Source organism: Armigeres subalbatus, chromosome 3, assembly GCF_024139115.2.
Source record: "Armigeres subalbatus isolate Guangzhou_Male chromosome 3, GZ_Asu_2, whole genome shotgun sequence".
NCBI lineage: Eukaryota > Metazoa > Arthropoda > Insecta > Diptera > Culicidae > Armigeres > Armigeres subalbatus.
The window spans coordinates 180,611,134-180,637,960 of NC_085141.1; the positions used below are offsets into that span (position 1 = coordinate 180,611,134).

A 26,827-nucleotide genomic window follows, 5' to 3' on the forward strand; every position below is an offset into this window, starting at 1 on the left:
CCCCGAGACTTCCCATATTTACACCAAATCTCATGGAAATTGAAATCTCTGATCTACGGTATGGAGACGGTGATAGGAAACTGATTTTTTTCCGAAGTTGAATAAATAAAAATTCATGTCTTATTTAGTTTGTACACTTCTCTTCATTTCCTTTATTTTTTCATGCAAAAATCCCACAGTAATATATTGTGAAATAATTCCCATCAATCTACAATGTACAATATTTAGCTTTGTTGTTCAAAAAGTATCTTTATTTCGCGATTGTTTATGCAAATAACCCTGAATAACTAAACTGTATTACAGCTACAAATTATACACAGTGGCGCATATAAAGCTAGTATTTATTTATGTTTTATTTACAGTAGAAACATTAAATTATTGTATAAAGTCAAAGAAATAAAATTGATTTAAAACCATTACCTTTTAATAAACACAGTCTTGTATTTTTTCAAATATTGTTTGTTTCAAAAACAAATAAACAGAAAATTTTGCCCTAAAATGAAATTAAAAATCCTACATAAAAACCAAAAGAAACAGTCTATAGGTTGTCGAATTTTAGTGTGATTAATCACGATTGCCGAGAACTTTGAAAAGTTAAATGAAATTGCCAAAACATTAGTACGTGAATAATTGAGAACTTTTAAAAAGTTGCTAGACTAGTTCCTAATCCCTCACCAAATCAGAATTCAATTGTAGGAGACCCTATCGCGCATAGATCTTCAGTGCAATCCGTGGCATGACCGTGGCATCACGCAGTTGTTATAATTCCGGTGACATTGCCTCCCGTTTGATGGTGATTGCTTCGCTCAGGGCCGGACTCAGGGCCAGTGCCGGATTGGCCACTGCAATGATGTGCCCTCCGGAGGACGAGATCACCTGCACGCCCAGTGAGCCGTCGTGCGGTATCAGCGATCGGGCCGTGTGCCGTAGGTTGTCCGAAAATTCGTGCTCGTTCAGATCCCGGTCGATTCCGTTTCCAGTCTGAAAGCATTGGTATTGGGTGAGTTTGAGAATCATCAATTTTTAAACGATGAGGGGTATTTACTTGAACTGGTGACGAACTTGAATTGCTAAAACTAAATCGAGAATCTGTGTCATCAAATTCGGATCGAGTGAATCTGAAATAGAATAAGCAGAAAAAAAAGACTCATTTATAAAAACAATTAAATATATGATGCTACAGAAACAGCAACAAATTCGACTTCTTCCAAATGCGAATAAATTTTTGACTCGATTTTGAGTGGCTTTATGGATCCGGCTCAAAATGTCGGCTCCTCTGGAAGGGTCAACTTTACCACTAACATACTCACGAAAATTTACTTGAATCGGTTAGGTCGAAAGGTTTGTCCGTCATGTGTTGGTACAGCGACGCCGTCGAAAGGTCCCTATTGTCATCGGAGTTTTCCTGGGAAGAAAATAAATGAGGGAAAAATCGTTGTTAGTGTTTGAGAAATAGACAAGGTTAGTGTGGGATGCGGTTTCCTGTATCACCATCTCCAACTAATTCTAATTCGTGCATTAAGCGCTAAGAAATAGTTAACTACGTTGTACATATATTTAATTAGGTTTTCTACCGAAAATACACAACTGTTTGTACATTGCATTCATATCTCGCACTGAGTATCAACAAGTCTTTCTACATTGAGGAAATTCTCATGATCGCCTTTATTTTTTGCTAATAATCTCACCGAAGCATCGCATTTTTTGTGTTTCTTCAGCAATACACATTTTGTCATTATTTTAAAAATGAAACCTGACACAAATTATTCATAACTGAAAAAGTGAAATAATAATATTCCCGCGATACTAAGTGCGAAATACGAAATGTTGGCACAGAAGACTGTACTTGATATTGCGGAAGCGATAAGCGGTAAGCAGTATATCTAGCACATGAGTCAATTGAGCCAGGTTTGGAAGATTTGTACTGTGAAAACCATGTGGCTGTTGTTGTGCATGTACAAAAGCCAAATTTTGTGAGAAAATACATTTCTGAGAAAATTTCTATTGTTGTTTTTTATTGTGCGTTGATGGATGGATTTGAAGTTTGTTTTGATATATTTTGTGTTGGTATTATGAAATCACTGTTTTATTATAGGTTTAGAAAATAGACTACTAATAATACCATATTTGGTTGCTACGTTTGTTCAATAATTAGTTCTATTAGTTGATCCTTAACTATTAACTGCTGTTATTTTAATCTAATAAATTATTATAATTCCAACTTCAGTTCATATGTACAATAAATGGCTTTCAAGAATAGAAGTAATAAACTATAGAGGAAGACTGTCGTTGCGGTTTCCTTTGTTACCATTACTAAACATGGTGTGTTAAACTGTTAAAACGTAGGAAGTTTGTTTTGACTTTTTGCTTCCAGCCTATCTATGTTTGCTAGTGACGACAATAATAAGCTTCCTCTGTAGTTTAAAACTTCTTTTCTTTCAAGGAATCAGTTCTACGAAATGTTTATCAAATACCTGGAAAGAAAACCCATCTCCATATTTATTGTACTTTTGGGTAATTTAAGATTCTAAATCCAACTAGTGGATAGATTTTTTCTAAATTCTATATAAGAACCTACCTAATTCTGTATAAAAACTTGTATAATAATAATATCTTACAATTTTGCAAACTTTAATTGCTGTATAAGACCCTAAATTATCTAAGAAGGGAAAGGATGGTCAATATGCGCCCCCTAAGCAAATCTCTCAAATTAATAATGATTTCATCCGGAATAGTGTAATTTCGAAGTGTTTATCAATAATCTCGCATATCAGTAACTATATGGTCCAACAAATTTTAAGAAAATCCAACAATATTGCAAGGAAAAGATTCCAAAAAAGTGCAATTTCATTTAAAATGAATGACGCTGGGCAATATGCGCCACCCAAAAATGATAATCAAAATATTCCAATATTTTTCACAGAAATAGTCACACTCTTATGCAAAAGATTAGTGTCAGCACCGTAAACACCGAAATTGCATCGGAAAGAGCCAAAAAACATTTTGTTTTAAAAAATTTAAACACAGAGTTTTCGACAAAGTTTTTTGTGTAACGGCTTACAAATGTTTTTTGGCTCAAGCCTCTTAGGATTTTGAGACAAAAGTTGGGTTAATAACTAAGAAAACGTGGTGGCGCATTTTACCCAACCGGCGCATTTCATACGTATTTTCCCAACAAATTATCACAAGTCAGTCAAAAAGGTGCTTGGTGCGGTTTCGCAGAACCCCGACCAATTATTATATTGAATTAGTTTTTTTCTTCTGTTTCTTAAGTGACTGGATTAGAAGAATCTGCTTACACTAAATTACGCTCATCTTATTATGTTGCCAACTTGCATTTTTGCTCAACCACCATCCAAGTGACATTACGGGAGTGTTCACTTCTAAAGCTTTCAGGCTACCTACAGAGTGCAAACAAGTCAGTTTCTTGTTGCTACTTTATTAAGGAGTGTAATGAAATGAATCTACGCTATTTCTAAAATAAATCTAATATATTTTAGCTCTTGTGTTTAAATTTGCCATAATAATAATTGGGCGATACCATACCAATACTTCCGCCTTACCAACAGGCATTTGTTTACTTTAATTGATATGTAGACGATTTGACAGTTCAATAGGTAGACTTGGCTTAACTATTTGCGCAACTCTACAATATAATCGACTGTGATTGGAATAATATCGATAATTTTCAAAAAATAATTAATCAAATTTTGTGTTGAAGAAAATGATTAAAATGTTTGCTGTCGAACAAGTTTTTGATTATTTGCGGAACTGCTTTCACAGTTGGAACGTTAGAAGCAAAATTGTTGTTTGTCTGCATTGCTTCTTCGCAATTTTTGCAGTAGTGTTTACATTTAACACAGTCGATAATACGGTAATCCATTTATTGAAAAATGTATGGATATCACACTGTCGAATGTCAACGAACAAATGCGTGACTATTCTTTGGAAGATGCTAGGAGGGTTTGCTCGCGTAAGCCAGAAGAAAACATATTTAGATCTCTCTTTGCTCGCTAGATATTGTTTTTATCACCGGCAAATGGTTCGCGAATTCGATGTATGGGAAAACTCGAAGTGAACCATATTGTTAATATAATATATTTGGTGTTAGTAAACACCCGATTGTGAATAATTGTTGCAGAAAATTGTGAGTAGAAACGTTTAGAGTAGAAAATGACGAGATACCTGTATTGAATCAAGATTCTGAGTACAAATATCACCGCTAAAAAATTCACTCACTGCGAGCGCAACAACTACTTCACCGAGGAGAGGTAAGGTAGCAAAAAGACACGCTTGGGTGCAACTATTGCCGTAATCTGAAAAAGTTACGTATACGCTACTTTCCAAAAATGGTTTTAACGAGTATGTAGTATTCATTGAGCTCTTCAACAGAAAATAGAAAACATGTAGGCTGTAAATTAGCGCATTCGTCACTTGGATGGCCTACATAGATTACCAGAAAGCATATGACCTAGAACGACTAGGAATAGCCCACGGTATTCAGTCAGACAACGTGAGTCTGCCTTGTTTTCTGTATGCCGTTGGGAAGCCATAACTAGACATGGATAAATGTCGATCAGTAGAACGAATATTTGGGCTTCCGTCAGCTCACCAGTGTTTGTTACACCGATTTCAAGATGCAACAGTGCGATAACTTCATTCCTCTGTTGACCTATAGTTTCGGAGTGGCCAAATGGAACAAAACGGACCTACATGGAAGACCTTGATAGGTGGATAGTTGAGGAAAGCGTTTCTTCCTCAATTGGCGTTAGAGGGATTCACCTTATCATGCGAAGAAAAAGGTGGCTGGAGTACTTGACATCCAGGCACCGTGCGCCGAAACACTGCACGAAACGGAGATCACCGAGCAGTTTGTTGTGCTGATAGAGGATACATCACTCACTACAACTAACTGACTGTTGAGTAGACTGCTAGCTTCTACTTCATGGAAAGCTAAAGAAATGCACGGTGCCCATCTTCAACTTGAACAACAACAAATTAGTAAAACTACTTCGAAAATGTGGCTGATCCGAGCTGAACTCTCGCCATGATTGCCATTTAGTACAGATTAATACCTAATATGAGCACCAAAATGTTGATGCCATTTGTTCCACAAACCAACCTAAAGCATTGAATACATCATGGCAGGCTGGCCAGTACTCGCAATTGCAGCCAACATCCAACGGCACAAGTAGTCGCAAAGATTGTGTACCAACAGCTGGCATTGCAATCTAGTCTCTTTGAGCAGTTTGTGCCAAACTACCGGTATCGGCCAGATCCTGTCATGAAAATGATAGTTGCAAGCTGTATTGGCATCGTACTATATTGACAGATTTCTTTATCCGCCACAACTGTCCATATGTTATAGTTTACGACAAAGTTTTGAAGAATTGAGATCACTGTAACCTCCAGGAAACTAATGACCGAAATTTCGCCAAGTATCACCCGTTGACCGTCGAGGTAAAGGATTTGTAGAAACCGATAGAGATTCCGAAAATTTTATAGTTTTATCAACCACCGGAAATGTTCCGACGAAACTTTTGGAAAGTCTTTAAATGCTGAATATGGAGAAGGAGTTGTCGGCTATCCAGAAGTCTTGGAGATAACTGAAGAGATATTCGATCCGCCATTTGATAGCACCGCGACCACCGGGCACGGTGTCCCCGGATCAGAAAAATTACTGGTATGTCGGCGAATATTAGCAATGGTGTAGAAAAGAGGAATGCAGAAAACCCCCTTAATAAAGCTTACAAAAAAAAACTGTCTGGTGACCTCCGAAAACGAAACCAGTAGACTAATTTGGAGACGCATTGTGGCAAGAAATCGTACGTACTTTATACTCCGCAAGACGCTCCAATACATTTTTGCCTCCTCAACAAACTGAATATCCACAAAACGCTCATTAGACCGGTATCCTCCCGGATACGTGACCTGGACAATGGTTGTGGAGGATTGACACGCACTTAGAGTTTTCGAGAGGAAATTATTCCGTACTAATAGTACGGTACTATCTATGGTGGGGTGTGGATGGAAGACGGTTCATGAAGGAGGCGAATGAACGAAAAGATGCGTCAGCCGTTAGTATCCGTCGTTCACCATCCGTCGTTCGCCATCCGTCGTTCTCACTGGAGAGGCCACTCCGGCTTTAGTCTGTATAACTGTATATTGTATTGGACCGGTATTGCTATGTAAAATGTCCAATTACATATAAAAAACTTAATTTACCCTGAGGAACACCTACTTAAAGGTCAATCAAAGTTAATTGGCTATTTCCCGGGTATCGACTACCCGAAAAGGGCATCAATTACATTGCTTGAAAACTCGATGTGCGTATGCACAGTATGTGAAAGATTTAATTCGAAAAATGCACTGTCTTTCAAGTGGAAACAACTAAAACTGTTGAATACATAATATTGCTATAAAAATCTAAGATACTAAAATGATTCAAACCAAACTATATTGTACCTATGTCAAGTACTGATTTTGTATGTCAATGCTAGCCTAACATTTAAATTGAAAATAAGTGGAAATAATTTTACAGCGTTCATCATCACAACTCATTTTTTTAGTATTACGAAAAAAAAACATCTACTGAAAATCTAACTAAGGATGATAAATCTATTCATATTTACATATATTTACATTACTACTTAAACGAATGTGGACAAATGTGGGCTTTTGGCTGGCATTGTTTTATTCAACTGTCCAAGACGAGTTTAGCACTTTTCACTTATCCATTTCCACTACGTTTTGTTATCTTTACAGATCCGTATTTCGACCTCGACTGTGAGGCCATCTTCAGTGTCTCGTACTTGACTCGACAGTTGAAGATATTCCACTAAAAGAGCTTAAATAATTTCTCTAAATTGTTTTATTGTAGGCAGGGTAACTGTACCGGTTTTGATCAAGAACATATGGTTGGAACTTTCGTGAATAAAACTGCATGTAAATGATATTTTGATGGATTTTCCGGTACATTTTCCCTAGATTTTATTCTAAAATCATTCTGATATTTACGCACAAGAGTAGCCACATTTATTAATTCTTTGGGCTCATTAAGTCCTACGAACTTCCACTATCAACAAAAGAACAAATCTTATCAAAGCGGTCACTGCCCTGCTCCAATTTCAACACATTCGATAAACTGCCCATGACCGCATATTTGTAACAATCGACAAAAGTAGGCATGGGAGAAATGGAACGATGGAGTTTGTGATATGCATTAGTATGAAAATCCAACTCATTTTCAAAAAAATACTAAAAATTGCACAAACTCTTTTTGCAGCTATATCTGCATCACTTAATATTTGAGTGCAAATCAATTGTGCTAATTTTTGTTCAAAGAACATGGCACACCGGTGAAATAATTTTCCTGTGTTAAAATTATGCGGTCACTATGCTCGATGTTACAAAACAACTTGGTATTTTTTTCAAGATTTTTAGAACAAACTTTCAGATTTCACCAACTTAGATGAAAGAACTAACAATTTGAAGACAATTCATGAGCCTAACTCAAAATCGTAAAAAATGCAATTGTTACAAATATGCGATCATGGGCAGTAAATAACTTTAGAATTAAAATTAGAACACAGAAATTGTATTTGAAACCAACTCCGCTTTGGTGAGAGGCAGGTACGCTTACCTATTCAAGCTTCTGTTAGTCCTTAGGAAATGTTCGAAACTTTTCAGCTGATATTGAAATGTTGATCAATTAGAAGCACCTCTAAATAATGCCAAATTATGCCCAAATTTACCATTTGAAAGTGTTGCGCAATGTAGTTTTTTAAATTCTCATCTCCTGCTTTTTTTTTTTCTAAATCCCAAAAACTTCCTGGCTGTCCAAATACCACGTGGACATGTTTTGGTCAGCTTTAGATACCCCCTCCCCCAGCTTGGACAACTGTTCATATATTCTCAAAAATTTGTATGAACCGTGGGCAATCTCCACACACTTCAAACTGTCCACGTAGTATACCCGAGCAAAGTTTCATCCAACCTGCGGTTGTTAGATTTACTCACAATTCTGTATAAGAGTCTACCACAACCTGTATAAGAACTGGGCATATGCGAAATTGTTAGAAGGAACAAAGGAACAGTGTACCCATAGTGGTGCAAGCAATATTTGGTAATTGTTGATGTTAAATGACATCTATCTCATTTTTGTTAGCAAATTTATTAGTTTATCTACTGACTAAGATAATAAAGCAGTAAATTTCCCATAATTATCAATTTAAAAAAAATATTTTCTTTTGTGGATCTACTAATACCTCCACTATTGGTACCGTTACCCTAGTTAGCAAAGTATTCAACCCGAGTTATAAGTCAAAATATATCTGATTCGGAAACGCACTTCTGATTTTTTTAACTTGTAGCCAAATTCATCCATTATTGTATTATCAATCATCTCACAAAATTTTGTTTTGTTCAATTTGCGTTGCGTTTGCGAAGCCATGCAGAAAAAAAGAACAAAATATCTATAATACTGTATTAATAGCTATAAGCAATTATTAGAAAATAAATGGGTAAATCACTTATCAAACAAACTACAGAGTATTGTGATGGAAAGTTTCCACTAAAATGGGTGATCAAAATGTGAATCAAAACAGTTCTCGAATTATAACCTTTTACATGTTGATATTCTTAAAATAGAAGTTTTTATGAGATTTCATAATTTCTACAACATTAATATTGACTAACGGATTCAATGGGATGTATGATTTGACTACTATAGATCATTGTTCAGGTTTTCCATTCCATAGATTCCATATTTATTTTATCAATGACTTTGTAAGTAAATTAACAAGTTTTTTTAAACATGCATATTGCTAAGAATTGAGAATTTTTGTTTCGAGTTAGGATGGATATGAAAAGGTGAAATGGGGAACTGTTTAATGAATTTATTAACATTTATTTGTAATTTTAAACAAAAAAACTAAAGCTAATAAACATGCAAATTAGGGTGGTTCAAAAAATCGATTTTGCTTCACCACTGTTATTCGATTATGTCTGAGTATCCTCTAAAAATTTACGCTGATTTGGATAAAAACTGATTGAACACAAGCTGTTCCAAGTTTGTATGAAAATTAGTATGGGGGAATTGATATTTTCATTATACTGATTATAACGACACATTACGATTTAACAAGGATGCAATTTTCATTGAGTGAAAGCTCTTGAGTACTGCAATCAGCTGAAATTCTCGGAAAATACTCAGAACTTGAAACAGAATGAGCGTGATGGAGCAGAATAGATTTTTTGAAGCAGTTGAAAATATTATTAATTACAATTTTGACTACTACATAATATAATAAAGGTAAAACTCTCCAGAATCCAAACATACAACCCTAATGTCCTTCGTATTTTCTCTTAATAGAGAAGCAACGAACAACTGTCAATTTTCTATATTAGGTTGCTGTGGGGCAGTAAGCCTAAAATAACAATTTGACCTCGACTGAAGATTAATTAATTCTCGAAAATGCGAGATAAAGTTCTAAGTGGAAATGTCTGTATTCTGAAAAACTTGTCCTTGACGTTTTTTAGGTATTTAATAAAACAGTTTTTTTGCAACATCAATAAAGAATAAAAAATAAATAAGAAGGGAAATTGGATTTATAAAGATCTCGAATTCAATAATTTTCCCTTCAGTACTGCTACAAAACCAGAATATTCCAAATATTACTGCGTACGTTAATATTTGTTCATTGATACTTTATGAATAACTGTAATTGCTACATTCAAAATGACTAGCTACGTTTCTCTTAAAATATATAAAATATAACAAAAATTTAAATGAAAAAAAAAACAATCTAATATATCAATAACAAAATAAATATAAAATAATTAAAGAAAAAGGATACTTAAATGCTCAAAATAGTCAACTCTATAAGCAAGGATCAACAGTAACAACAACGGAAGAAGCTCTGGAAGAAAATTCTGCGTCCTAAGCACTAAGCACTAAAGCGGATTCTAAGCGTTTTGCGTGAGTGTGCCTCCGGTGTGGCAGAAGCGCAAGCGGAAACTCAAAGGCACATATATTGCGTGGTGGGAGGAAGCTGTAACGGAAGAAACATAAGCGTAATTTTTGGGTTGCCTGTGTAGCCGAAATACGAACTGATAATAAGCTAGATTTACAAATAAACGCATTAAGTGTACACAACTATTAGGCGGCTATGAAAGCATTTTAAAGTCAGCGTTGGCACTAACTGGCGGGAAAAAGTCACCGCCGTGGAAGTATTTTAAATACCTTTCCCAGATCGGAACTGGTATCGCTGGAAAGTCGTGCCCGTTTCATCTGCTGCGCTGCATCCAACTCATCGTGCCGACTGGGTTGCGTTTGACTGTTGAACATTAGAATGCAAACTTCGAATTAGTCATTGTTGTATTTGAAGAAAATTGAATTGAAATTACCATAAACCGGTGAGTCGAATGCTGGCAGAGTGACCGAAACCGCATTCTTTGACGACTTGCCGGGCCAGCGGGAACAGCTCGTCTCGTCGGGTGAGGAGAGCCGGAACGTATTTGCATATCTGGGCGGCGGCTTCGTTCACGCACACCTCGTGCAAAGTCAACGGCTTTTCAGGCCTTCGTTTACAGTCGAAGCGCCCGTAGATAGCGGAATACTTCCGGATCTCTTCCATCCGACGAGGATCGTGTTCGCTCATGGCGATCACTTGTTCCAAATCGCGGGTGGTGCGTTTCTTGACATTTTGCTGCCGTGGCTCCAGATGTCGGGGAATCGTCCGGGAGAGCCGTTCAGCTGCTTGAATAATCTTTATGACTTGATCTTCGGTAAGGCTGGGCGACAGCTGGAGAGGGTTCACAGTGGTGGATCCGATGGGACTGACCACGTTGCTACTGACACTGCTCGTTAGACTGGTCGCCAGGTGCCCCAGGGAAGACGACTGCAGGTTTGTACTGGATGACGGGTTTGCAATGAAGCTGGAGGTTGGGCCGGATGCTGCCGGGTAGCTGCTAACACTTCGGGCTATGGACCCTGGCCCTGGGCTGTAGGTTAGTCTGGATGGTTGCTCCATGCTTGTGAGTGGACTCTGGAAGGCGGAAGGATTTGTGACCCATTCCTGTAACGCTTTCTGGAGTCGTCGCACATGAAGCGGCTTAGATGCCATTCCAACCAGTGCCATTATTTCGAGGAACTCTTCTTCGCAGGCTTCACACAGCTGCTGCAGGTCATCGCCACCTGAAAGAAACAAAGAACAACAATAAGAATTCAAATCACTTAATTGTATTTAATCCATAACCTATTTTGTAAGTGGTGGTTCAAGAAACAGTCAATGGGAATACTAATTTTCTTACTAAGAATCATTATTTTGTAACAGCATTTAGATATACAAAATTTAAGGTACCGTAATCCGAGGCAAAAATAATTAGTGAATTGATCCATCTGGAGTCAAAACCTACCCTTTTTTTTCAAATCCCGCATTCGAATCATATTCCAAAATATGGTGTAACACCATGAAAGTAGCATTTTAAATTGGTTTCACTATGGAGGACCAAGATTGTAAAAGAATCGAAAATATTAGTCACAATGGCCATTTGAAGGCGAGTGGAATACAAGTCAACACGGTATTGAATATTGATGTAGTCACTGTACATATTAAATGCCATCGGATTCTAGGTTTGTCTTTTTGAACCTATTTATATACCTTATATACCTTATTGAATATTATAATTTACTAAATGTTAGCTACGAATGTAGCCAGCGACTGTTAGATTTTCTAACAATTCTGTAAGAACCTACCAAAAACTGTATTAGAAGTGAGCATATACGAAATTGTTAGATTACTATACAAAAAATGTAAGCTCAAACAAATATTGTATGAAAAGCATGCAAACTTACAATACTTGTATAAGAATCTAGCAGTTTCGCATATGCCCAGTTCTAATACAGGTTTTGGTAAGTTTTTTTTGTCTTTATTATCGAGACTTTCAGCCCGAGGCTGGCTCGTCTCGTTCTCGTTTTGGTAAGTTCTTATACAGAATTGTTAGAGAATCTAACAATCACCGGTGGGGTGCAGCAAATGAAAGTTTTCAGCCATCCCATGAAACCGAAATGACGTTTCTCAGCACTACTTTTAAGTGATTTTACAGTAATCGATGTTTCATTTTTTTGATTTTTGGTTTGGTTTGGACATTACCAAAGTTGAATATCAGGAAGGTGCAACAGGATTGAGGACTTGTTAATGCAATTGTCCGGACTAAACAGTATTTTATCAAACTCGTTTGGCCATGAAAGAACTTACCCATCTCCAGCAACGTATCATAATAATTCAGCAAACTCGCTCTCTGCAACACGCGGTACAGTTGAAGCTCAGCTTCGTTGGACGGGGTAGATGTTTCAACCACTGGAAAAGAAATGAGAATAATAAAACAAGTTTAGCAAACATTCTAATTATTCTAGTCCTATTGTAAAAGCATTGAAAATTAACGGTCGAATTTAGATTCTATCCCAAAAAACCCCTTCGCCAACTTCTGATTCCTGAAGAGCATCTTCTTCCTTTTAGAGTTTTTTTCTTCTAATTTATGCCTTTATCATTCATATTTTTTATACAGAAATCATTAATTTCCCCATCATCTCGTTTTGCGGCGCTCCCGAAAATCGCCTTCTTATTGTGTCAAGAAGTTCAATGAGGGAAAAGTGCGTAACGATTTGCTGGAACAACGTGCTAGAAAAGTCTTGAACAAAAAGATGCTGCGAAAAACCGTTACAACCCTTACGATTTCGGCAGGAATCTTATGCGTGCGTGGCGGTTCAACCAGTTCGCATCCCTTATTGCTCTAGAAAACGAAGTAAAAAAATCCCGTCGTCTCCGTTTCTTGCGCCGCGCGGGACTCTGGAAAGGGAAGGCAACAGCAGCGCTGAGTGTTCTCAAAACTCCGAACACTAGAGTGGGAAGGGTTTGTCTGCAGAAATCTCGACCCACGTAGAGCAAATCACACAACGATCTGAACGCACAGCACACGAACCCTTCTCGGGACGGGTGTATCCGATTGCCGGATTCGTTCATCTGTGAGGAAGGATGTAAGAAAAAAAAAACGTCTGTGGGTCCGAAACCACTCCTCCCAGTGCTGCCGGGCAGGTATATCCCTTGTCGATCATCGCAGGGAGAGGGAGAGTGGTTGTTCTGTGCCGATGATCTTTCAGTGTTGCAGCGAGCAGCATCACGTGTTGTTCTTGGTTCGAGTTCGAATGATTGGCATATTGGTGCGGGCGAAGGGGAAATGCGAACGCTAGAGATATTTTCCTTAGGCTGGTGACACAGTGAGGCGGAATACGCATGATTCATAATTAAAACAACGAAATTGACGGAATAAGAAGTGCTCAAATATAATCTAACAGGACAGAAATATCCAATGCTCCCGACAAGGGCGCCAGCCTGTAGTGCCTTGCCGTAATCTGAAAAAAATACGTGTTCGCCATTTTGAAAATGTGGCGTTAACTGATAGTACTCATCGAACTCTTTATCAGGAAAATGGACAACATACACGTTGTAATTTGGCGTATACGTTACCTTTTCAGATTACGGCACTATAGGGGGTGCTGAAATCCAGGAATTTGCTTTGAGAAATAGAACGCTTTTTAGTGATGAATTTATTTATCAAATAAAAATAGCTAAAAAAATGCTTATATGTCGGAAGGCCCAAAGACGATTTTTTTAGTAATCTAGAATTATAGAGCAAACATGGAGTATTTCTTTATTTCCCCTTCAACATGTCATACGCACTGGTCTTAGATTTGGATGCTTTTTTTGAAATCATGAAGTTGAATATTCGTATTGGATTAGTACCATTTTTGACCATTGTTAGGGAAGATCCATTAATTTAATTACATTGCTCCCTTGTGGAAAAAGAGGTACCGTGGAAAATCAAATTTCGGACACACTCAAAGTTCGGACGCTTCAATTCGTATGGGAAATTTTCTGAAATATTTCACCGAAATGTTTCGTCAAGCTGGATCGGAAGAACTAATAGTTTTAGCTTGTTTTAGTATAGTTACATTCTAATAAGACATGTTAAAACAATGCGACGAAATGATTAAAATACAGTCTGAGCTATGCAGTGCGAATTATTTTCAATTATTCTTCCCGTTACTGTGTAATCAGGTGTCCGAAGTTTGAATTTTTGTGTCCGAAATATAAATCCAACCCCACCAGTGTCCGAGGTTTGAATCAAACAGAAGCCGGACATTTTCATAAATTGCAAACATTCTTCGTAATATCTTGCACATATTAAATACGTAGTTCAAAGATGAATACTATACTTAGTGATTTAACAGGTGTGACTTAAAATGTCAGTTAACAGGATGATTTTATATCAGGAAGTGCTTAAGCGTCCGAAGTTTGAGTTTGCACGGTACTTCCAGAACCGTAATGCTTTACAGCAGTTACGACCGATTATTATCCAATTAATTGGTTTGAAAACTTTCAGCTTTTCCTAGTGGATTCCTTCAGGAAAAAATAATCAATCTGGTTCAAAGATATTTTTGAAAAAAATCTTTGATAACAAGATTTTCAGCCCAAGGCTGCTCTTAAAATTTGTTCCGAGAAGTAGTGGTATGGATTTTGAGTAGATTTGAGACAAATTTGAGAATAAAAAAAGTGTTATGCAGAGAAACTCCATGTGGTCCGATTCCAATAAACCAGAAACAGTGAATTTGTCTTTTTCCACTTGGGCCTACAAGAATTTCAACAAGAGTGGCGGACATCATAGAGGCGGCAACGTTGGAACTAGAAAAAAAAACGATATTTTTCCATTTTCCCCCTACAAATTTCCTATCTCTGTGCGTAGGATTGCCGTTTTGACTCATATTCCGAACACTCGCGTTTAAATGACCATTTTAGCTTTATTCGTGTAATTTTCTCCGTAGGATTTTGAATTCGTTTGTAATCTTGACCCTCCTCCTTTGAATACATAATCGTGGTAGTAATGGAAACTAAAAAGATCGTTCGTTCTGTTCGTAGGGAATAAATTGATTGGAGAAGAATGTCCAATGACGATCTATCTAGTCCTAGTCTAGAGTTGGATTTTATACTTGACCCTTCCTAACATCGACCAGCTCACTTAAGAGTTGTGTCTGTCTCCAAAACACCATCAGAGTTGGATTGGACCGACGACAGTTTCGTCAACCACTCCAGAGTTGGGTTTTTCTCGATCTGATTTTGTTCTATAGCCATTTCAACCATCTACCACTCACTCCAGAGTTAGATTTTGGGCATCCAATTATGTACAGTTGTTCCTGGAGAGCGTAGCATGCTGTGGCCGTGAGCAGACGTGTCAATAAAAAGAAAAAAAGGAATTTCAACGAAAATTTAAGTTTTAAGAGGTTTTATGTGTAAATAGTGGAGTAGTGCAAACTGGTACATTTTATGCCTCCGGAAAAGTGTCAATTCAACTAATAAAGGCGTCGTAGGCTCCTGCTATGTACAATTACCGGAATATAAGGTACATCAACCGGTGTCGCAAATCTTCAATCCGGCACGGATCGCGTTGGTTTTCCTGAATACCTGAATGTAGTAGGTAACAGCAGCTGATGATGATGATGTCCCGCCACTTACCCCTACAGTTAGAAATGACGAATCCCTTCGAAAGAAAACAGGAGCGGGATGATTGAGGTTTGATTAAAAACAGATTTTGCTAGGAGTATGCATTACAACTTCGGTAAGTCCGTTCCTTTTTTAATTGATGGTTGTGCTCTACACAGTTTTTAACATATAATCATCGTACAAAAATGTGGTTTCAATGAGATTAATTTTGTTTCCTCATCTGGATGTTTATGTTGAATTCATTTTATGGAAGCAGACAGGAACGACGATTATTCCAAAACTTATTCACTTCCTACTGTGTTGTACCTTTCGAACTAAGTATTATTTTTTCTTTGACGTGTTTTTTTATATCAAAATTCAAACCTTATCGACCGAGTTTATACATTTCCCTGATAAGTTGAATTTTATGAAGCATTGTTTACATTGTTGAAGGTCCATTAATGGTTTACAACACCTACGTCCACTTCGTAAGATTTTAACACTTTGCAAACCTTAGTAGCGTTTTTGTATCGTGGATAGAAACCGATTCAGATTTTCCATCTGTTGACAACATGTTGAGTTATTCAATCCACATTGCTACGCAACGTACTGATAAGTCTTAATTAAACTTACTACATTTATTTTTAATAGAAGCATCAACAAAGATGGGCCTTGAAAGGGCTGGCTTAGCAAAATCGTTAGCGGTAATTTTAGGAAAACATCATTTTCAAAGCAAGAATAACGAAAGCTGTACCATAACCAGCTAATAACGGTGGCATATGAGTCAATTCCCCGTATCCATCGAATCCTACTTTAGCAATATTTCACAACTTTTCTCTCTACCCAACTATGTGTATCGAAATTGAACAACAGTCGATCGCGTTTGAAGCACACACATGTGCTTCTGCCTGTCGTATTGAGGCGGGTTTGCTTCTGCTACGACAATAGAGGCTTGTTTGCAGCCGTTTGATCATTTATTCATCCACTTAGAATTTAATTTCTTTTTGCTCTTTTTTCGTTTCAGAGAGCGAGCAAAGGCGCTTAAACCTAGGCTATTAGCCAGGGCAAGGCTAATACCTTCGCCCCATCCGAGGAAAATCATCGGCAAGGATAATGGAGTGACATAAATTTCTTAGCAAAGTCACTCCCAACGTATTTCCACAAATTTTCTATCATTTGCTTATAATGATACTCCTAAGCCACATACCCTACCCACCATCCAATTCCTTGACATCTATGAGGGCGTCGGTGAGTCGCTGGCCTCTCGTTAAGTAGATGTCATATCATCATTTCCTTCCCTTTCCTAGTAACGGAGAAGATGGGCGTGGCCGGCAATGATAGCTTTCATGTTTTATCATTTTGGACCCCCAATTGGATTTCCATTGAATCCCAAATGGAAATCCATAAGCAATTGGGGTAAGAAAGGTAAAGAATATACATGACAACTATCAGTATGCAATCTACGAAATACTCCGTTACAACGCAACGCAACGCAACGCAACGCAACGCAATTATGTATAGTTGTTCCTTCAAACCACCGACTAAACGATTTGAGATTTGAATTGTTTATGATTTGGTTTTAATTAGGTCCGAAAGCGAATTCAAAAGTTGATCAATCTACTTTACTGCCCATGATTTCATAGTTGACGTATCAACTATTTGAAATTTCAGCGAATTCAACTTATTACGCGTTTATAAGGAATATTCAACCGCTGCAACATCGATACGTTGCTTATTCTCTCATTTAAGTGTTGACGGGTTGAAATGTTTTAAATTTGCTTGTTTGTCCCTAAATTATTCAAAATACATGCGAAAGTGCAATGGTTGATAGGTCAACTATGAAATCATGGGCAGTTTAGAGCTGGGTTTTACTGAGTCTCATCGCAGACCCACTCTGGACATGAATCCGATATTCCGGCCATCAGGGTTAGAATCCAAAGGAGAATGAAAAAATCTCTCACTCATCATATCTGTATAAACTTTCGATATGTAGCATACCGTGAGAGCCGCCGTACCAAACTGACAATCTACAAAACGCTCATTAGACCGGTAGTCCTCTACGGACACGAGACCTGGACGATGCTCGTGGAGGACCAACGCGCACTTGGAGTTGGTCCTTGGAGTCGAAAGGAAAGTGCTGCGTACCATCTATGGTGGGGTGCAGATGACGGACGGTACGTGGAGGTGGTGACGAGTTGCATGAGCTGCTGGGAGAACCATCCATTGTTCACACCGCGAAAATCGGACGACTGCGGTGGGCCGGGCACGTAGCCAGAATGTCGGACAGTAATCCGGTGAAAATGGTTCTCGACAACGATCCAACGGGCACAAGAAGGCGAGGTGCGCAGCGGGCAAGGTGGATCGATCAGGTGGAAGATGACTTGCGGACCCTCCGTAGACTGCGTGTTTGGCGACGTGTAGCCATGGACCGAGCCGAATGGAGAAGACTCTTACATACCGCACAGGCCACTTCGGCCTTAGTCTGAATAAATAATAATAATAATAATACCGTGAGAGCAGGGTTTGCAGAAATCGCTTTCAATAGATAACGAACAACAACAAAAAGTCAAAAACTGTTCCAAATCATAACAATCCATGATAACAAATCTATCAATTGACAATGTTCTGAAAACTCAATGACAATGACTGAAAACTCTGATTTGAAAAACTTATTGCAGGTAACCACTTTTTCTTCGATGGGACTCGAACCCACAAAGGACCTCTGTCGGCATTTTCGCAACTTAGCGGCTACTGAATGAGCCCGAGATTCCCAAATTGGACGCATAGTCAAATTACTTACATTCCATTTGTCATGCCAACTATTCCACATGTGTATAGAACACGGTCACATTAGAGGAGTGTGAGTATTTAGAATGCCTGGCGGCTACACACATTCTCCTTCAGCAAAAGTACTGATCAAGTGAGTTAATTGCCTTTGGCTTGACAAATGGATTGTGAGTGATTTGACTATGCGTCCAATTTGGGTATCTCGGGCTCATTCGGTAGCCGCTAAGTTTCTGCTTTCGTCTACAGCGTTCCACGTTCTGTCGGGTCCCTTGCTGCAGCGCGGCCGCCCACGCAGCATCTTTCTCCTCCAGAATCTGTCTGCACTCTTCGAATCAATCGTTCCGTCGACTTCGTCCCATATATCTGACGTTGTTCTCCGCTGCGTCGCTAATGGCTGCTTTAACTGTATTCCAGCAGTCCTCAAGAGGGCCCCATCGAGCTTGCCCTTAACTCTTCCGTACCGCCACATTCGTCCGTATCGAACATTGTTGATGACGATAGTTTTGGGTGCAGTTCAACCATCACCAGATAATGGTCAGATTCGATGTAAGCACAACGATATGTCCTGGCGTCGATAATGTTGGAGAAGTGCCGTCCATCAATCAGAACGTGGTCGATTTATGAATCTGCCTGCAGTGGTGATCTCCAGGTGTACCGATATGGAAGGCTGTGTTGGTAGTAGGTGCTGCGAATGGTCATATTATTGGAGAAATCCCCTATGATGTTTTTGAAGTCGTGGCTTGGGCAGCCATGATGATCGCTAGACGTATATCCCTCTCCAACACCCCAAATTGGATAAGCCATTGATCCAGTGCTGCAGAACGTTACATCGATGTACGACTCGTTTCTTGAGCCTCTGAAGTATGGTGAACACTACTAGCACACTGATTTTTTTCGCCGAGATCTCAGCTTTTTTTTCCCGAGGTGAGCACCACCGAGTTTCAGCAAACATGATTTTTGCCGAGAACTCATTAAAAGTGACGTTCGAAATACAGTAACTATTTCGCTGAGAATCAGTAATAAACGAAATTTTCTGCTGAAGTTCAGTTCTGAAATTTACTGAGCTACAACAGTGCATGATTTTGCCGAAGTCGAAAAAGAAAAACTTAGTGTGAACGCTTCTAGTAAGATACGACCCTTATCGTCGGTGAAGTGACTGCACCATTTAACTGCCCAAGCGTTTAAGCATTCCCATGTGATCACTGTTTTTTTTCAATAAAAACGCTAAACCATTCAATTTTTCACCTTGGAGGAGAATAACAGCCCCACCGCCCACCTGGCCAAAACGCCCCCCTTTGATTTCTAGAAAACTATAACTAACTAAGGGTCAAATTCAGTTGGTACCTATAAATATTTGTAAAACCATCATCCTGTGTGAATATGGAAGTATTTTTGTGTTACATAATGAAAATATTTGCAAAATACAAAAAGTCACAGTTTTGATGTAACTTTTAATGTTTGTTTGCTCAACATTCTGGAGCGACGCTAGCATACTGTCCGCAAAACTTGCACTGGAACACTTAGTTGGGCAACAAAATAACTTTTCTCAGTGGTTAATATAATATAAAATTGCTTCCATCTTCAAAAATGTAGGGGAAGAGGCCCCAAAACGCCCAATTTTTGAATGGCATCAACTAGCTATCTTGTTTAACTGTGGCATAATGTAAAAATACCCATGAATAGCGTCACAAATGAGACAATAAAGCAATGTTTGCTTAGCTAGGGCATATTGCCCCTCCTTCCCCTAACGTTTTCCAAAAACATGTTTCACTGGTCAAAACGCCCCAGTCAGTGGCTAAAATCGTGTTTTTAGCGCGTTTATTTAATAATATCTTTATCATGTGATTGAGCGTTATGGCGTCTTCGAGACATTTTATCAGTAAGTCGACGCGCTTCTTTAGAGGTATTTATCCTTATGATCAATCCCCCTAAAAGTGATATGAAAAATTTATTTTTTGCACTTCTCAACATATAAAGTTGGATTCTTCATAAAAGTTGTAACAGAAGTTCTCCTGGAAAACTTTGTCGAATACACCAAGTTCGTAACTTCAATACTTTTGGAGATTTATTGATTTTTATGCGAACAAGTTTTGAGCATGTTCGATGTATAAGCATCAAGGAATGTAATTGTCGCTGAAAAATGCAAAAAACAAGCGATAAAAGAGAATAGCGATAACTCTTTGTCCCCATCTGCAGAGGATAAAGAAATTGTTGCGTTCCATTTTATTTGCAACAAACATGGAGAGGTAATTGTTGTGATCTTTTCAAACTGCAATAACTGATATATACTGAATAAGCGATAACAGATGGTTAAAGTTTATGTCTAATCTATGATAACTGATACTAATTTAACCAAAAACATCATCGGAAACCGACTACTTCTCAAAATGCGTGGCAGGCGATAATTGTCCTATTCTGTTGCAGTTTGGGACAAACGCTTATTGCGAGTTGAGTTTGTCCCAACATTTACAAGAGAGGACAATGTTGTTGTCATTGGCAATGTTGTTATCTTACATTCCTTGATAAGCATACAAGCACATGGAGACGCATGGTGCATTAGTTCATCAACTCTTTGAAGGGTGATTGATTTCTACCTTGCATAGTAGGAAATGGGTTTCGATGAAATAGCCCAAAAACACTAAATCGACTTGAGCCACCTCGAAATTTTATCCGGATTAGCTGAAAATTTGACAGGAGACTTATTTTAGCATGTGAATTGTGATTCTGGGCTGACCGGTTGAATTTTTGATACTTTTTGAAAACATAAAGAGGTCTAATATTTATGTCCGTAATTTCCGTAACCACCCTTTCTCTGCATGGTTGATCAGCAAGTTTCTTTATGAGCTTAATGTTAATCAGAGTGTCTTCGTCCATTTTGAGTCCGCGGGCACGTCCTCTGACCAAGAAGAAGATCAACATAGAAGATTTTTTGGGGCGCCAAAGCGTGGGAGTTGGCTCCAGCTGACTCGATTCGCAAATCTCACAATATTTTTTACAATGCTTCATGAAATCGAGAATGAGGGTGATGTATCACTGTCAGTAGTAAGAGGCACGCTGAGAAGCATTGATCAGATGGTAGCATACCCACTATGCCGGTGACAACACAAAGATGCATCACAATTTGCGAGTTTTGGAAATGATAACGAATATGTAAACGTGTCGGAACAAGCAGCCATCAATGGGTTTGTTATGGTTATTACACACGCGGAATAAAACAATTGGCCACTGACTAGTCAGTTCTGGCTGCGTCAGATGCGTAGTAATATCATGGACATCGTAATTTAAAAAACGGCACTAAAAAGGCTTCATTGCAGAAATATTGGTTAGCTGTTTCGGGTTGGTTTCCCGAGCAAAGATTGAGAGCAAATCGATAACTAATTTTGTTATTGTGAAATCGCCTAATTTTGATAACTCAGCATGATATAATTTTGGTCGTTTTTAAGGTTAAAATAACAAAATGTATAACAGAAAAATCTTACTGTAACATCAAATTGAAAACTATTTCTGCTGTCGATGAGAGCAAATCGAAAACTGATTTTGATATTGGTTTTGGATAACGAAATAAGTAATCAGTTTAATATCAGTTCATATAATTCAGAAATCAACAGCAAATTGATATCAAAATAAGTTATCAATCATGAATATCAAAGTTTGAAAACAAATTATGATTTCAATTTGATGTCGATATCAAAATGTGTTTTCTTTTTGCTCTCATTAAGATGTCAGGCTTTGCTCGGGTTGTGAATTGAAACTTGAGTTCTACTTTCATGAATAAATAATGGTAATCGGGAATAATCTGATATTAAATCTATGTTTATTTTCATTTATTAAAATCATTAAAAGAATACTGATTAAAGTAATATTCTAAGTTAAAAAGTAAATATAATAAAAAGTTAAAAAGTAAATATAAGTAAAAACAGAAAATAATAAAAAGTATCAATAAATTTGAAAAAAAAATTGAGGAAGAAAGGTTGGAACACCCTGCTGGATGAATAACATTGATTTTAGGTTAAAATTCTTTTTAAAAAGAATATTAAAAAAAATTGCTTCGATATAACGTAACTTTGATATAACGTAACGAAAATGAAAATTGAGTTACGTTATATCGAAGTATGACTTTTGTAAATGTACAATGCACGTCCGGTTGCTTCTACATACTGAGGAGGTTTTCGATCTAACCGATTCGCTCTACTGAAACACCAAGCACCAAATTAATTATTTTATTTGTCCCGCGACGAGAAATAAAAGATAACGTACGCCCGGTGGCTTTAGATCGAGAAATTCGCTTTATCTAGCTGATGGCACAAATCTCCCAAAATTGAGGTGAACGTGCCCCAAGAGTCGACGTTCTGAATGTTAGTTTTGGGGAACCGAAAAACTCGCGATTTGGTCGAGTTTGGGAATACAATTATACAGTAGGACAGAAAAGGAATTTAGGGTGCTTAATTAATTACTATCTTTATCGAATCTAATCTTAATCTAATCTTCCCAACACTGCTTCAGTGGTGGTTAGAATTAACTTTGGTAGTGGTTATATCCATTGATGTCTTATGAGACTTGTAACTATAGGAACAGTTGCTCCACTATAGGTACAAGGCAGTCAATTTTATGAAAGAAAACCATTGTTTTTTGATAGTTTTTCAAGCAAAATTTCGAGGTAAGTCAGATTTAACAGCACAGCACAACGCATCAACTGAAACCATCTTAATGTGTATAAATACGAAAAATTTAATTAACCTCACTACCTCCACTATTGGTGCTACCTTCCCTAATGGTACGACTTGATATGCAAATAAAGTTACTCTAGACAATCAATAACTATTCTGACAGATTTTAGTTGTATAATTCCCAACTTTCACACTTGAACAGCCAATTCAATCGCAAAAACGAATATCTAATCTCGTTGAACGGCAACCGATGATGGCTTTCATATTGCATTTTTTTTTTGTTTAATTTAATCTCGAGTAGCGAAAAAAAGCATCACATTTAATCGTCACTATGTCGTCAAGCACACGAAACGGTTGTTAACTCTTTCACAACTCAATTATTATGCTTCAGTGTCGTTGGGGTGTGTGCACGCAGCAAGAGTATCATCATTTCGTCGCTAACCCCACACGCGATGCTGTTCGATTTGAATTTTCCCGCCAAATGAAGCACTGTCGGGAGTACGAAACTAAAGGGGTGTGAAGTTTATTCTTTAACTCTTTCCAGCGGTAGCGCTTTAGCGCATTGATTCTAATCTGATAAATCAGTTTTTTTTCGGGTGAAATGCGCAAAAAACGGGGTAACGCGATAAATTGTTTGACGATGTTTTAACAACTTTGAGTCGATTTTTTGCCGAACCACATTTGCATAGGCAGTGCAGAAAAAATGGGCCTTAAATTGGCTGTTTGATCGTTGCCGCCGTCACCACCACCGCAACGTAATCGAGTATGGATGGAAATTTGTTTGGAAAAATTATGATGACTTCTGGCATTGTTGGTTAAGTGGGTTGGTTTTTTGTCCAATTGTGATTCATGAACCGGTTGCGGTGTATTTTTTTCATGAAAACTACTAGAATAATTGACAGATCTGACAACCAACAATTAACCCTTTTTTAAGAGATGAAAAATAGTTCTATCGTTTGTTGCTGATGGAGTTCATGTTTAAAATTTTATCCTTTGAGATTGATAAAACCGAAATCATGTAGTTTTCGATCATTCAGTGAAATGAAATAAGGGCAAAATATCGATCTGTTGTATACTGACTGATTATCGATCTGTTAGATTAGATCAGTCAGTATCTAAATATTTCTTAAACTGGAATAAATTTAAAAAAAGACATCAACACCGTCTTCGACCATAGGTCGTACAGACTGAACAATTAACCCTAGACAGGACACATATCACTCATTGGACAGGTGAAGAATTGTTCGATCACGAAAAGTTTCCTCCTTACCGGTGTGGAAATCGAACCCACACTCCATAGCCCAAGCGTCTAGATGATTGACGTCGCTAACCGCACGGCCACGAAGGCACTTGAGATTTGACAAATTTAAGCAAATTTTGTTAAGACTAGAGTTCTACAAGAGTGTTGAAGCGAAATAACATACCTGCGCAATTCTGCTGGTTTCATTTTATTTCATTTAAAGCAAAATAATAATAATAATAATAATCATATGTGGGATGCTGCGTTCGAATCTCATTCCGGTATGAGAACATCGAAAAAAGTAATTAGGAAAATGGGTTGTGTTGAAAATATTCTGAATCACATCATAAACACGCATGAACGATTTTGACTTTAAAAGCACGAATAAAAAAAATGCACTGTTCAATTGTTTCCATTCGAAAGCAGAAAGATAGAACTTTCATATAAGATCGTGTCAATACTATTTCACTGATTTAAACCTATCTATACTGAATGATTTTATTCAGCCAATTTTTGTCTCAAATAACAAACACGCTCTGCAAATTCCTTAACTCATATGTTGGTCGGTTTTAATGACTTCGAACTGAAGACCTATTGGGAAAATCCGTTTATGTTCAGTATCTAACACGTTTAGAATGTCAATAATGAAAGTTCGGAGAAAAAAGATTTTCATCCAATCCAAAAACTTAACTTCACTTTGTGACAGTCTCAAAATAGAGATCATAAAAAAACTGAACGGAATACATATACAATCCTTTCCACTATCTTTTGGTGATTCCCACGATCGTGACCTGGCTACAACTCGTTGGCCTTTAGTTCTTACTTCGTAGACGGTTCCGGTGCGATGGGACGTCAACCCCGGAAAGTTTAGCAAGAACCAAAAAAAAAAACTCGACGAGCACCAGTCTTAGGTGGTTTGAAAACGAAAGTGAAGGAATCCTTTTTCAGCACGAGAAAAAAACGTGCCGGGAAACCTGCTTGTGACGATTCTTCGTCTGGAGCGAATATGCAAATGGCACGCACAAAAAAAAAGGTAACCTAAATCTTCCGAGCATTAACAAAAAAATGTACTTCTCTTGCCTATTATGCATGTAATGCGCGCAACAGCGCAACTAGCTGAAAGGAAATCATATCAAATTATGTTGGCTATCTTCCTTTTTTTGTTGCGCACGTAGCCTGCACGGCCGACAGTCTGCGATGTCCAGAAGCAGCGTTTAATGAGCCCAATGAAATTAATTTTGGCAATGGTTTTCCCGAATAAAAAAGTCCAATAGAATTACAATAGAAATTATTGTAACAATACGATAACTTTAATTGTAATTACAATAAACTCTATTGTTGCTCACAATACAATAACAATTAAAAATATTGTTTGCCACCATAAATCCTATTGTAAATGGCAGTTTTACAATAGAAATTAGGGGTTGTTAGTTACCGTAACAATAAAAAAATCGTAAATTTCTCGAACAAATTTTTGCAATTACAATAGAATTTATTGTTATTCTATTGTCAACATTTTTCTGTCAATAGATTTTATTGTACGTTTATTGGAACAACAATAAGGCAATTTAACTGGTACAATAGAAGAACAATATAATTGATTGTTCCTCAATAAAATGTATTGTAATTTAATGATATTTTAATGTAATTCTATTGTATTTTCTATTGGGGTTGGTCGAAGGTGAATTTCAGCAGAGCGAATGCTAGGACATTTGGTCGAGTAGACGTTTGGTTACAATCTCTTTCTGTTTTAAAAACAATTTCTTATATTATTTTCAGTATATTTTTTTTTCGTTGAAAAGAAATTTGACTGAATATAGCAAGAGGGGCCTATAACCTTAGCCGTGCGGTAAAAAGCGCGGCTACAAATCAAGGCCATGCTGTGGGTGGTTGGCTTTTATTCCTGGTCCGATCAAGGAAATTTTCGGATTGGAAATTTTCTCGACTTCCCTGAGCATAAAAGTATTATAGTGTTAGCCTCATGATATACGATTTCAGAGATTATAACTTGGCTTAGAATCGCAGTTAATAACTGTGGAGGTGCGTATTGAATACTGCGAGGCAGCATTGTCCCAGTGGGGATGTAATGCCAATAAGAAGAAGAATAGCAACATAAATTGGAAGACTCGATCGAATGGATGTTTCATCCAAGGAGTGCCATTAATAAGGAAATAAATTTATACCCCATTTTAATATTCAAATGATTTGTTTTTTATACGTCAATATAAATTTACAGATCTTACGAACGAAATGATCCAGCTACTAGTTTTGCATTCTTGCTTTGCCCACCATAATGCATTTATTTAAAAAATCTTGCGCTGGAATTGAATCACAAAACAAATGTTGTTGTCTTTTATTCGATTATTTTGTCCATTTCCTCTTTGAATGTTCCGTTGTTGATATTGTTTATTAATCTTTTTGTAGTTTGACTTTATGATGAGAGAAATGCCGTGTACAAGACTCCATTATTATTTTATAAACATGATGCAGGAAATTTAATTTGGCGTGTTATGGTTGTCTTCCCTATTTTCCAGAACAGTTGCTTCAAACGTAAATTCACTCCAAACTATCCCACGTTTTTATGACTAATCGAG

General features: G+C 37.5%; 1 protein-coding gene across 2 annotated transcripts in view; it reads right to left on the reverse strand.

Moving 5' to 3' along the window:
- Window positions 1-229: 229 nt before the first annotated feature.
- Window positions 230-26,827, reverse strand: part of LOC134227558 (NGFI-A-binding protein homolog) — a 66,878-nt gene continuing 40,280 nt past the window's right edge. Inside the window, exons 2-7 of one of the 2 annotated variants that reach the window (XM_062709133.1) lie at window positions 12,261-12,362; window positions 10,408-11,197; window positions 10,244-10,337; window positions 1,311-1,405; window positions 1,046-1,118; window positions 230-981 (exon numbers count right to left, since the gene is read on the reverse strand). In XM_062709133.1, the coding sequence (XP_062565117.1) occupies window positions 760-981; window positions 1,046-1,118; window positions 1,311-1,405; window positions 10,244-10,337; window positions 10,408-11,197; window positions 12,261-12,362 (1,376 nt within the window). In that variant the 3' untranslated portion in view covers window positions 230-759. The remainder of the gene's footprint in view (window positions 982-1,045; window positions 1,119-1,310; window positions 1,406-10,243; window positions 10,338-10,407; window positions 11,198-12,260; window positions 12,363-26,827) is intronic. The other variant, XM_062709135.1, reaches the window with a different exon arrangement.